The sequence below is a fragment of the Martes martes genome (assembly GCF_963455335.1).
Source record: "Martes martes genome assembly, chromosome: 12".
Taxonomy (NCBI): domain Eukaryota; kingdom Metazoa; phylum Chordata; class Mammalia; order Carnivora; family Mustelidae; genus Martes; species Martes martes.
The window spans coordinates 84,973,279-84,986,241 of NC_137900.1; the positions used below are offsets into that span (position 1 = coordinate 84,973,279).

At 59.0% G+C, this 12,963-nt stretch overlaps 1 protein-coding gene across 1 annotated transcript in view; it reads right to left on the reverse strand.

Moving 5' to 3' along the window:
• Positions 1 to 2,276: 2,276 nt before the first annotated feature.
• DENND1A (DENN domain containing 1A) overlaps positions 2,277 to 12,963 on the reverse strand; it is a 494,905-nt gene continuing 484,218 nt past the window's right edge. Inside the window, exons 21-23 of the mRNA XM_080819425.1 lie at positions 9,435 to 9,563; positions 6,383 to 6,641; positions 2,277 to 5,375 (exon numbers count right to left, since the gene is read on the reverse strand). Coding sequence (XP_080675551.1) covers positions 4,173 to 5,375; positions 6,383 to 6,641; positions 9,435 to 9,563 — 1,591 coding nt within the window. The 3' untranslated portion in view covers positions 2,277 to 4,172. The remainder of the gene's footprint in view (positions 5,376 to 6,382; positions 6,642 to 9,434; positions 9,564 to 12,963) is intronic.

The window sequence follows — 12,963 nt, forward strand, 5'->3', positions numbered from 1 at the left end:
TTTCCACCCAAGGCCCCCAGGAAGCCGTGTCCGGTGGCCGGCCTCCTCCTGCTGCAGCGGGGCCCAGGACATCTGGTGGCCAAGCGTCCCCTTCGCCGGCAGACCCTGCCTCCACCCCATTGTGGACAGGAGAGGGGAGCACTCAGGGAAGCAGACGGGGGCCTGGCAAGGCCGTGGACTTCCCGCCAGATCTGCCGGCTCTTGCCTCGGGAAGCCCACAGCTGTGCAGGGCAGCAGCACATGGGGGCACACACTGTGCATTCCGGGAGTGTATGCGAGCACGTCCCTGGGGGCTGCTAACCTGCAGAAACCGGGCCGGGACTCGTGGGCACATCCGAGTCTCTGCTGGGCGTGCCTGTCACGGGGTCGTGGGTGCAGGTGATCCCATGCAGGGGCGGCTGGGCCGGGGGGCTACCCTCCCCAGCCCCGGGGCAGGCGGAGGGCCTGCTCTCAAGGCAGCCTGGTCAGGGCTAGCCCAAGGACCGAAGCGCCCCAGCTCTGGGGGCTTCTCCAGCTCTGGAGGCCGACCCCATTCTGGAGGCAGCTGGGAAACTGGGTGGGGGGTGGGGAGATCATGAGCGAGTGGCCCAGAGACAGGATGCGCGGGAACCCGGGCCGCGTCGGGGCAGACCTGCAGGAGCGGAGGGCCGGCTGCCCCGAGCTGTCGCACCTTGCCGCTGGGGGGCCACCTCGGGGGGGGGGGGGGGACAGCCTGGGCCTACCTCACCGGGCGCCTGTGAGGCTCAGTGATGGCAACGGGGCAAGAGCTCCAGGCCTTATCTGTTGCCGGGCTCTCTGGGTCGCCCTTTGAGGTTTCAGGAAAGGTTGTCAGCCTGGAGCTGAGAGAAGGCAGGGGAAGGGGCTTTCCCGGGGGCGGCAAGAAGGCCAGAGGATGAAGGAGCAAAGCTTTTGTCCCTGTTTTCCTACCCGCCCCCGCCCCCCCCCGCCTTTGCTGACCACCACCTCCTCCAGCGCCCCGCTCCTGTCACAGCTGCCTGGGGCGGGGGGGACACTCCTTCACCTCCAGCCCGGACACCTCTAAATGGCTGTGTATGTATGGGGGGGGGGTGGAGGGGTGGGATTCAGGGCTCGCAGGAAGCCCTCAGAGTCGTTTGCTGAACTCAGCAAATGTTGGCGCTGCCTCTGTGTCGGGGCTGGTCCTGCAGGCACAGACACAGATGCACAGGAGAAATTCGCTTTGCTTCTAGTCCCTTCCCTGGCAGTGCCATCGCGCCGACCCCAAAGGGGCACCCCCCCAGCCCAAGTGGCTGGCCTCCTCCTAGTTTCATGAAGTCCCTTCCCTCCTGATCTAGAGACATGCCCTCCCGTCCTTCGGGTTTCCCAGGCCATTGCCCCCTGTGCCAAGGCCAGGAGGCCTCTTTCCACTTATAGTTGACTTTCCCCAGGTCCCCTCAGGGTCTCACCAGCTTCCAGAGGCACAGGCGTGAAGTCTGAATTAGAGCCATGTGGCCATGGGGGGGGGTAAGGGAGCACGTGGGTGGCCGAGATTGAGGGGTTCGGCCGAGGCTGGGACGGAAGTGCCCTGAACGCTAGGGTAAGGGGCTTGCTTCGTCCTTATCCTGTAAGAGGTGGTGACTTTCCCCCAACTCTCTCCATCATGATCTGGTACCAGCAACTTAGCCACAGCTGGAGCCTTGGTTATTTTATTAAATCAGGGATTTGGCAAACGTGTATTCTTGCAGACTCCTCTAAGACACGTGAAGCCCCAATAAATAAAAGTGCCACTTTTTTGGGGAGCCCTATGTTGTCCTCTTTTGCTCCTAAGGGCTCTGGCACTTGTCCTTTTCAAGGGCAGCCAGGGGAGGGGAGCATGACCAGATGATGGGCCGATGAGGGGCAACTGGGTGTGCTGAACCCCTACTCTGGGGGCTTGGTCCAGCTCTCCCAAAACAAACACCCCACAGAGGTGCGGGTTCTAAGGCTCTGCCCTTACTGAGAGATCTGTGGGGCCGAATTTCCCGCTGTTCTCTTGCTTGAACTTGTTCCCTGGAGTCCGGGAGCACTCAGCACCATCGGTGACCGGCAGCCCTGCTCCACGGACCCACCAAGCCTGCGCGTGCCTGTGACCAGCTCCGGCCCCCGCCCCCCGCGCCCCCTCCCCCCTGCCCTGCTTGGGACAGGGAAGTTGCCTGGGCTCACAGGGTCAAATGGGACAAGATGGGGTGTGGGCTAGGAGCCAAATCCTTCCCTCACTGCTCTAAACCCTCCCCTTTCCCCAGAGCTTCCTAAGGACGCAGGGATACCAACCTTCTCCCCAAGATGATTTTATTGAACGCACACACAACATTCATCCTTGGGTGCGAATTCAATCCAGCAAGTGAAGAGACAACAATGCTCCTGCGACACAGAGGGCTCGCCACCAGCCCCCAGCACAGCCGGGGAGACAGGCCCTGGGGTGGGCTCTGCTTCCCTGGGGCCCCACCATACCTCTTGTCCCATTCCCTGCCTACAGGGGTGGGGTGGGGTGGGGAGGTTTCCCTTCCCCAGCTGGGCTCAGGGGTCTGCCCAGGATGGGGGGGCAGATCTGGAACTTGTCTTGAAACACCCGAGAGGCCTGGGGGTGCCCGCGTGCCCAGACATCCCCCGGCTCCCCGCTCCACCTCAGCAGCCAGAGCGCACTCTGGGACTGAGAGCCACTTGCCCAAGGGGGCTGTGCCCGACTCAGGAAGTGAGTGTGCTGGGCCAGCAGCTCGTCTCATCCCCGTGCCCGAGAACCTCAGGGCCTGCCCTCCAGGCCTCAGGGTCCCTCAGACGGGGACAAAGCTCCCCGGGTAGAGGGACCTCTGGGAGCCCCCTTGCCCTGTCAGACACCTCTGAGACTGTGTGTCTGACCACTCACAAATAGGAAATGAGAAATCAGGTCAAAATGCTCACAATTTCCTGCATGTCTCAGATGGTTGTTTTCTTACATGGTTGGGCTGTATTTTAACTTGGTTTATTGAAACTAGTCAATTTTAAGATTCATCAATTCAATAAAGTAAAAAGGAAAAGATAGATAAAAGAAACAATAACAAAACATTTCAACTGAGCTTTGGTGACGATGGCCTCAGGAATTTCTATGCTATGTGGGCGGGGGAGGGGACGGCTCCTGGCCCTTCTCCTGTCTCCGAACTGCGCAAGAAGCCAAGTCTGTCCACCCTGCCAGGGCCTGGAGAAGGGCTCAGTGCCCCCCGGCCGTTCCTGACTCAGGGAGCCTAGGCAGCTGGGCCTCCTGCATCAGCCTGTGGCATGAAGCTTGCCTTCCCAGTTGGATCTGGGTGCCTGCTTCTCCCCCCCCCGCCCCCCACAGTCCCAGGCACAAGAGGCAGAGCCCCATCTGAGTTAACACTGGAGAGCTGGAGAAACCCCAGCGGCCAGAGGGAGAGTACAGGACGGCGGTCTGCCTCCTCCTAGTGCACTCAATTTACCTGCTGCTGTTTGTTCTCCCACAAATCCGAGTTGCTGGTGCTCCCAGCCCCCAGCCAGGGCCGGCTGCCCGGCTGTGTTTGGCTGTCAGAGGGTTCCCAAGGATCCCTCAGCCCCAAACCCCTACCAAGCCAGAAAGAACAAGGTTGAGGGCTGGGCTGAAGACTGACGAAAGAAAGAACGAGTGTGCGTATTGCTAGAGAGGGTTTGGAAATGCCCCGTCCTAAGGCCGATTCTCCTTACTCCCAACCCCAAACCACACGAGTCTGGTGCAGACACGCTCACGCGAGGCTCCCACGTGGCCTCCTCTGCTGGTCTTGGTGGGGTGCGCAGGCCGGGCTGCCGGTGGGCCAACAGGGCTGGGGGAGGAGAGGCCTGCAGAGCCTCAGGCTCCTGGTTTCCAGGGGGAAGGCGGGTGGGGCCGGATCTGGGACAATCATTCTCCCAGCTGACCGCTTTAGTGCAAAACCTAATCGGGGTGCAGGGGAAGGGTGGCGGCAGGGTTGGGGGGTGCCCAGGGGCTGGGCCCATTCCCAGGCCAGAACTGGCACCATTCTCTAGCAGCCAGACCTCGGAGATGGGTGGTGTGCAGGGGAGGAGGGGCGGCAGAGAGGGGTCCCATCCCTTCCCACCAGTAGAACCTGGACAGAAACAGAGCAGCGGGGGAAGCAGGGCTGGCCAGCCTGGGAGCACGGCAGCTGGCAGTGCAGTGCAGGGGCCCCGCTCGCCCTCGCCCAGCGCCCAGCTCACTCGAAGGTCTCCCACTGCTTCCTGAGCTGCTCTACGGAGCCCGGGGCTGGGGCCGGGGCCGGGCTCACATCTTGCCTGGTCTTCCGCAACAAATCCTCAAAGGGGTCTTTGGCCTCCCGAGGAGCAGAGGGCTGCGGTGCTGGCTCCAGGCCCTGCGGGGGTCTGGGAGGGAGGAGTGGGGGGTCTCCGGGCCTCAGGGTCAGCCCCTGCTTGGCCTCAGCAGCCCTGGCGCTTGAGCGGGCCAGGGGCAACGTTCGGATCCTTGAGGGGGCAACCATTGGGGGGCCCAGGGGCTGCAAGGGACTGGCGGGGGCACCCATGGGCATCTGGCCGAAGAGGTTAGGCATGGAAAGGGCAGACAGGTTGGGCTGAGATCTGTGTGGGACACAGAAGCCAGAACTGGACAGCAGGAGGCTAGGGGCAAAAGCGGGCCCCAGGGAAGCAGGAGGGGCCCCAAAAGGCCCGGCTGCTGTGGAGACCAGGGGCATGGCAGGCAGCGCCGCAGGCACAGAGGAGATGAAGGGATTGAGTGATGGCTGTGGAAACGGGGTGGGGGTCCCCGCTGGTGGGAAGCTGAACTGGGAAGTGAATGAGGGGGCTACATTCGGGGCTGAAGGGCGCGGTGGAAGAGGACTGCCAGACCAGGCTGTGTTAAGTGGGTCCAGGAGGGCCAGCAGGGCGTCACTGCCCGAGCCCGTGGCCCCGGGGGCCAGACTGAGCGGCTGGAGCAGTTCGGTGGGTCCTTGTGGGGTAGCACTGGGGAGGAGCCCAGGGAACGGGGCTGGGCTCAGGGGAGCTCGCCTTTCCCGCTCAGCCTGTAGCCGCTCTGAGGAGAAGTCCCCGAGGGCGGAGCTGGCAGCCTGAAGTTTGGCCGGGCGGGCAGTGGGGGGTGGAGGCACAATGCCCAGCTCTGGGGTCTTCCTGCCCTGGGGCCGGGGAATGGTGATGCTGCCCGGAGTGGGGGTGGGTGCCTCCTCCTTGTCACTGGGGTTCAGGATGCTGTCCCGGGTTGGCAGCATGCGGGGCAGAGCCAGGGAGTTCCCAAGCAGGACCGAGGGCTTCTCGGGGGAGGTGGCTGGGGGCTTGCTGGGGATGGCCATGTCATCCTGGCCCAGGCTCCAGAGCTTGTTGTATGGGTGGGTGAGCTTCAAGGCCATCGGCATCCCACGGCTCCTGTCGCTCCTGCTCAGGTCCAGCCTCTGGGGGAGAGAGCGAGGGAGGCAGTGACCAGAGACTGACTTGGACAGACTGGAAGGCAGCAGGGCCCCTTCCCCAGGACCCTCCCGCCCCCCGAGACTCAGGGCAGCTGGGGAGCCGGGCCCAGGTCACCAGCAGAGAGCCCGCGTCTGTCCAAATGCCAAGCCCAGGCTTTCCTCACTGTTTTCCTCACTTTTCAGACTCCATGCCAGGCTTTTTTTTTCTCACTGCACAAAGAGATTCCAGAAAAAGCCCCTGTCCTTTTACATCGGTGTTCAAGAAGTTTTAGGAAAATGACTTCATTTATTGACCACCTACTGGCCGGGACTTCTTCACTTTTCAAAGCATGTGGGCACTTTTAATCACCTGTGAACTTGAGGACAAGTGAGGCATGAGGCCAGGGCAAAGGCATCTTCCTTGGTAGGCAGGGAAACAGGACTGGGCTCCTGTCCCAGCTCTGCCCCTCACAAGTGACGCTACCTGGGCGTCAGCAGCAGGGACTGCTAACTCCCTGTGGGAGGGCATGTGTGGATCGCTGCATTCACCATGGTAGCTTCAGGAATTCCAAAGACCCAGCGACTCCGTCAGCAGCCTCCACTCACAAGTGGGCAAACAGGCCCAGAGAGGGAGTGTGACAGATCGCAAGTCACGACGGACCATCAGTGTCCCACGCAAATAATCCACAACCCAGGAATTCTGACCCCAAGGCTCTCCAAGACTTGGTGGGGCTGGGGTCCTGGGAGGGAGACCTGGCGCAACAGCACACCTCTGCCCGATGCACACACGGACTTGAGGGGCTGATTTCTGTCAGGTGTAACGTTTCTACAGCCACCCCTGGCTGCTGGCCTGCCTGGCAGGGTTTGCAGGCAGAATGGCCCTGAGCATCGGCTGAGGACCCGGGAAAAGTCGCTGTTTCTCCCTTGGTCTCCTTCCCTGTCCCCTGGGGGTACCTGCCTCCTGTGTGGACAGCGCCAGCCCTAGCAGGTCCCCATCCCTGCGGGCAGCATACCTGATAGTCAAAGGTTCCCGGTTGCTCCCTCAGGTCTTTGGGGGTTCGAAGGTCCTCCAAGCTCTTGGCCTGGCCCAGTGGCTGCAGTGGGACCTCCATGTCCAGGTTGTTGAAGACGTCTTCCAGAAGGTCGATGCTGGCAGCCCGGTCAGGCGGAGCCGGGGCAGGTCTCGTGGGCTCCCGCGCTCGCTGCTCTGGGCTCTCTGCCTCGTCGCCTTCCGCGCTGTCTGATTCCTTGAGCGTCCGGTAGGGCTGAGGCCTGGGAAGAGGCAGAGCAGCAGGTTCTCCCACCCAGAGCTTCCATGGGGGGAGCAAGCAGCCTTGAGGGGCACACTGTGGGCCTTGAGGGGCACACTTGGGAGCTGTGGGGCCAGGAGAGTGTCCTGGGGCCCCTGTGAGGGCTGGAGTCTGGGCAGGGGCACTCTGCCAGACCTGGGGCTGCATTTGGGTCTGCTGCTCAGTGTGGCACTCATTTGCACTAGGGGAGCCACCTGGTTCCCTCGAAAACCACAGGACCCATCATATAACTGGCTAGTGGGCTTGTAGGCCATCCGGACAAAGTAGGAGGAACGGGACAGGACTGAAAAGGGAAGAGGGAGCCTGCCCATTCCAGAGCCAGGCCTCTGCTCTCCCACCACCCTGTGGCTCAGAGGGAACTGAGCTGGGGAAAGTGTCCCCAGGGCGACTGCCCAGGGTGGCTCAGGACCCCCAGAGGGAACCGTGTGGGCCTCAGCCTGTGCTGACGGGTTCTAGCTCTGATCTTACCATCTCTTGCTATGGGACCTTGGAAAAGGTTCTTAACCTCTCTGAACCTCAGCCTCTCCCCACTCCAGAATGTACTTCCCTTGCAGGTGGGGGTGGTAATTACGTGAACCAACTAACAGAGGCTGTTCACAGCATTCTGTACCTTTGACGCAGGCATAGGTGACAGAAGGCTTCTTTTACTTTGCTTTCTCACAAGCCTGAGCCCTAGGGCACCACTGGGTACGTGGAGAAGGGTGCCTGGATCAACCCTGAGTCTAGTGAAGGCTGGGGTTGGCTCTGCCCTCTGCGTTCCTGCAGAAACTGCCCACAGCTCTGGTAAAGTGGGGGAAGGGCGCCACCTGCTGGTCCAAAGGCCCCCGTGCAGGAATCAGGGCAGGGACCATCCAGCAGAGGGGAGGGCTCAGTGAACATACTAGATCTCTCGCAAGGACTCATCAGCCTTCAGGATCTCACTCAAGTTCAGAGAGGCTAAGTAACTCACCCTATGTCACACAGCAAAAGGTAGCCATGGACACCAAGTATGACAGCCTTCAAAAGTCCCCACTCACTCTAAGGCATCTGACCAAAGAATTAAAGACCTTTTAACCAAGTTTGAACACGATGAAGGGGATAAAGAAAAGTCTGAGTGCTCCTTACACTTAAGGAAAGAAATGTATTCTTTCAGAAGAAACCATTTTATTTTGACTTAAGATGGCCCAGTACCTTTTTTTCTTCTCCTGTGCAATTTATTTTTATTTATTTAACTTCAGTATAGTTAACATAGGGGCCACTGCCTTTTTAATCCCACACATGCAAAAGCCTGTACTTTTCATAGGTCCTGCTAAGAGAGTGAGCGCTATTGCTATTTAAATAATTAAGGCATCAATGAATTAAAAGATAGAGAGGAGACCCACTGGAGACCCCACTGTGGTGGGGAGTCCTTAGATGCTACCCAGGCAGAGCGCTTTTACCTGCAAGGTGATTTTGAGCTGATACATGAATAAGCATTTCTTACTCCAGTGGTTCTACCTTTATTTCAGCTAATAGTGGAAATGATAATTGATACATTAGGCCAATGATATCAGATATCACCGCTCAGGACAAAGTAAACTTACTAAAATTTTAACAGAAAATTTTTAAAGAAAGATTCAACGTACAGAGAAGGTGGCATGTGAGTTTGGGCAGCACTGACCCAAGCCACCACTTTCTACATGAGGGGATCAGGAGGGGACTGACACGCCTGTGCTCACAAGTGAGCTGGTGACAGAAAGGGCCAGAACCCTCCGACCCCTGGGGGGGGCAGTGGTAGGAGCAGAGCTGGGGGGTTTATCAGGTGCCCTGAGGAACCCAGAGGTCTGGCCCAAGGGAAGGGACCTGGGAGGGGGACGGAGGGAGGAATCCCCTCTTCTCTAAGACCCTAGGGGTGTTCAGCAAAGGGCAGCTCTCTTCCCTGAAAGGCTCCCATTAAAGACGGACAAAAACTGTCCCTTTGCTCAATCCCAGCCCTGAAAAACTTGTGGGTAGAGAAGTGGTGAAGGAAGGAAAAACTGCCAAAGCTTAACACTGGGGGGGTGGCTGGATTGTGGGTGAACTTTCTTTTTACTCAGATGAGGCTCAGGCTATAAACAATACAAATTATCTTACAGTCAGGAAGATCAGTAAGACACTTGTCTCTGTCTGCAATAATATACACATTCCCTATCAATAAGTTTTTTGTGTTTTTTCTAAGCTTAAAATCTGACCCTCCATCTCCATAGTTTTTGGAGATGTGTTGAGATAAGAAGAGGACTCGGTGGGCACCTGGGTGGCTCAGTGGGTTAAAGCCGCTGCCTTCGGCTCAGGTCATGATCCCAAAGTCCTGGGATCGAGCCCCACATCGGGCTCTCTGCTCAGCAGGGAGCCTGCTTCCTCCCTTCTCTCTCTGCCTGCCTCTCTGCCTACTTGTGATCTGTCTGTCAAATAAATAAATAAAATCTTTAAAAAAAAAAAAAAAAAAGAAGAGGACTCGGGCATCAACAACCACTTCCGCTAACAGTCAAGTGCATTCTCCTGGGGGAGGGCCAGGGACTCAACTCCCATCCCCTGGCTCCTCACCACAGAGCCTGCGGGGCCGGCAGAAGGGCCATCCTGGGCAGAGGCACACAAGGGGGCACTCACCCCGCGGGCTGGCATGGGGGCACTGGCAGGCAGCAGCGCCAGACAGCCCTCCCCCCACACAAGGGCAAGTGACACCGGCCCCCCCCTCCCCCACGCGGCCCAGGAGAGTCACCAAGTTGAGCTCAGAGAAATGGAAGAAGGAAGGAGAGACCATTCAAAGGGGGCGGAGAAGAAAAAGCTTTCGGTGAAGCCAGAGCTCGGGCCCTCCTGCCGCTGGCATTCATCGTCAGAGGAGTCTTCGGACAGGAAGACCGCATAGTGTCGCAAGGGCTTTACCAGGCTGGGGCAGAGGAAGACAAGAGAGAAGAGGCGGTTAGGAGGTACCCTCGGAACACCACGTGGCAGGGTGGGAGGGGGGGCCTCTGGGCACAGCGCCTGGCCCTGGGCTCCCTCTGCCAACCTGAGGTAGAGGCTCCCTGGAGAAGGCCGGGGGAGGGCCTGGGAGGCCTGACAGGTCCCGAGGTGGGAAAGCTGGTCCCAGACAGGAAAGAAACCGAGGGTTTGCCAAACATGTGATCCACTCTCCTATGACCTCACACCCTCCCCTTCCATTGAGATAACCCCAAATGTAGCAAAGAACAATGCACAAAGATGTTCATTGCTGCTTTGCTGACAATCTTCAAACATGGCATGTCCTACGTTTCCAGCAAGAGGAGGCTGGTGGATTCCAGTGTACTCGGCCAAAAAGGGGCCGCCCATCACCCAGAATGTTTATAAAAGAGAAAAATCTCCACACCACAACGCAGAACCGTGATTAGACTACATTCCCTCTCACCTACTTATGAGAAAAGGCAGGGAAACAAGACTGGAAAGGGACGTATGTACATGTCGACAAGAGCTAGGGGGCTCGGGGGTGACTTCCCCCCACCCTGCCTCCTTTAATTTTTCCGTGTCTTCTGCACTTTCTACAATGTGCATATCAACTTCAGTAAGCAGGAAAACATAAAAACAGAAAGTTACAGAAGAAAGTGAGCCACGTGGAGGGGCTTGGGCTAGAGGGCCCCCTCCTGATTAGCGGCTGCTCTCCGGAGTCTCTCTCACACGCCTCTTCAGAGAGTCTTTTCATCTGTGATGTGGAAATTAAATATTCATTGTTATAAAAAATACATCTCCCTTGTCAGCCACCTGTGAGCTCTACCTCCATAAACACAAACACTGCGCAGCCCCGAGAAAGTCCACGCGGCCGCCATGAATTATACACCGACCCGGGCCCACGAGCGGACGGCTTTCGAGAGGGGAGCCGGACCCGGCAAGCTCGGGTCCCATCTGGCCCCCTCAGCCGCTGCTCGGGCCTGCACATGTGGCTGGGCGGGCTCCAAGGATCCCCGGGGGTGGGGGTGAAGTTCGGGAGAGGGTGGGGCGGGAAGTGGAGGGGTGTCTGAGCTGGGGGCAGTCTCCTCTTCCCCAGAGAAAGCAGGTCCTTTCTCTGCTTTCTGATGTAGTGCCTTCTGGGTTTCGCATCATAAAAGGGCACCTAGTCTGAAAAAGTGAATGGGAACCATTCAGGTTCCCTGGAGGGGGGTGAGGGACCGGGAGAGTGGGCTGGGCCGTGACCTGCCGTCAGGTGCCAAGCCAGTTGTCGCCAGCGATGCGCTCATCTTCTGTAAGTAGAACCGGGGCTGGCCCCCAGCGCTGCAGAGCTCCCCGGCCCGTGCCCGCCTCGACCCTCCCTCCTCGTGTTATCCCTGCACGTCAGGCAGGCTAAGAGCTTTGTCCTCATACTGAAGCGGAGACCAAGGCTCAGAGAAGGGAAGCCGCTTAGCCAGGGTCGTGCACAGGGACAGGGAGGTGGCGGGTCACCGAACTCCTGTCCTTGCCCAGGCCACCTCCCTGGATGGTAAGGGACACGGCCCTTCCTGGACCAGAGAGAGCATTGGCTTAGGTCGCGTGTTTTCCTCTGGTGTCAGGAAAGAGGGCAGGATGATGTGACCCACAGAAACAAGGCCGCCCGACCCCTGCCATGTTCCCTGGGACCTACAACACGGTGTGGCAAAAAGGGCCACTCCACGCAGCCACTGGAACCCTGCTGTGCATCACAGACCCAACTTGTCACTCTCCTGCTTAACGCCCGCACATGCATGGCCCCAGTAGCGACGCCGAGGGCGTTGGTTGTGTGGTGAGTAAACCCGTTAAGGGTTCAGAACAATGAGGTTCAGACATTTACAGAATGGTTTACTCAACCGTTTAAAAGTTAGGGGGATGCACTCACTTCTAGCACTGGGTGGCTTTCCCGGGCAGGTGAGGAGGGCTGGAGGGGTAGACAGGTACCCTGGCCTCAGGCTCCACACTGGGAAGCTTGTGGAATGTGCTGGGTGGGCAGGGGCGAGGGCTGCAGGGAGGCAGGGCCAAGTCCAGGCTCCATGCAGGGTAGACACCGTGCTGTCTGCCTAGCCCTGTCCACTTCTGCTGCCTCCTCCAGCCCTCCCCTGCACACCCCACAGACCCCCTCCCCCCGCCCCGTCGTCTCTGCCTGGTGCACTGACTGCTCTTTGGTCTGAAACCGGGCTCACTTGGTGTTCTTGAAAGCCTTCCTGGAACTCCCAGCTGGAGTACTCCCCCAGATGGAGTTCGCGTCCCCCTTGGGCTGCGTGTTGGGGCACTTCATCGGTATCCCTGAACTTCCTGCAGTTCCGTTTCTGAGTCGAGCTCCTCAAGGGCAGTGGCCTGGCTCGTCCTTCTCTTGACCCCCACGTGCGGCACAACATTTGTGCAATGGAGGTTCGTGATTGCAGGAATGGAAGCCAGTGCGCTGGGGAGACAAGGCAGGCCCCACCCCTGTCCCCCATCTTCCTGGATCCCCAGCACAGCACCTGTCCCTTCCATCTGCTTGTGACCACAGCAGAAAAGTGTCCCCTGGGATCCTCATCTGTCCTCTGAGATGCTGAGACGGTAGAATGGGACCACATTTGGGGGTAGAGGAGCAGGTGGGAGTCTCGGGAAAAGGTTTACGATATCGTCGAGGGGCTTCACATGGGTGACTTTCACCCCTCCCAGCAGCCTAGCGGGAAGGCTTCGCTGCACTGATTTTATGGAGGACGAGCCTGTCATTAGTCCATCCGTCCATCCGTCCATCCGTCCATCCATCCGCACACCCAACCGAGATGCACTTCCGGAGTGCTTGTTGCGAGCAGACCCAGGGCCTGCTGAGCACTGGGAATCACCGTGAGGAGAGACGCGACCACGGGCCCTGGCCAGGAAGTGACAAGCAGGGGTTCCAGGCCAGGACCCTCACGTCCCCGTCAGCCAGGCTGGTGGCAGATGTGCGTGAGGGGGACGTGCACCCGTCCAAGCGTGCTCTCCTCCTCTGGCTCTGACGAGGAAGCAGAGATCACAGCTCTGCACACGAGCTGCCAGGAGTGTCTGGATTCATGTGTGAGCAGAGAGCCTCTGTGCTGGGCTGGACTGTGGCTTCACCCAGCCAGGCTGCTGGAGTTCACAGCTCTGTCCAATCCCATGTCCTCCCACACCGGTGTGGTGGTGGAGCAGGCCCGAGGGGGCGAGAGGGGGAAGAGGGGACCTCAACTTCCAGCTCACAAACCACTTTCCCTCGCCAGTCAGCTCTCCTGGCCAGGCCAGGCGGGTTGGGTTGTGGCTTCAGTAAGAGGTCCGGGATGTCTCCTTAACATACCATCTCTCTCTCCAGAGTGACAGAGAACCTTGCCAGGGGTGGTTTGGTCTGA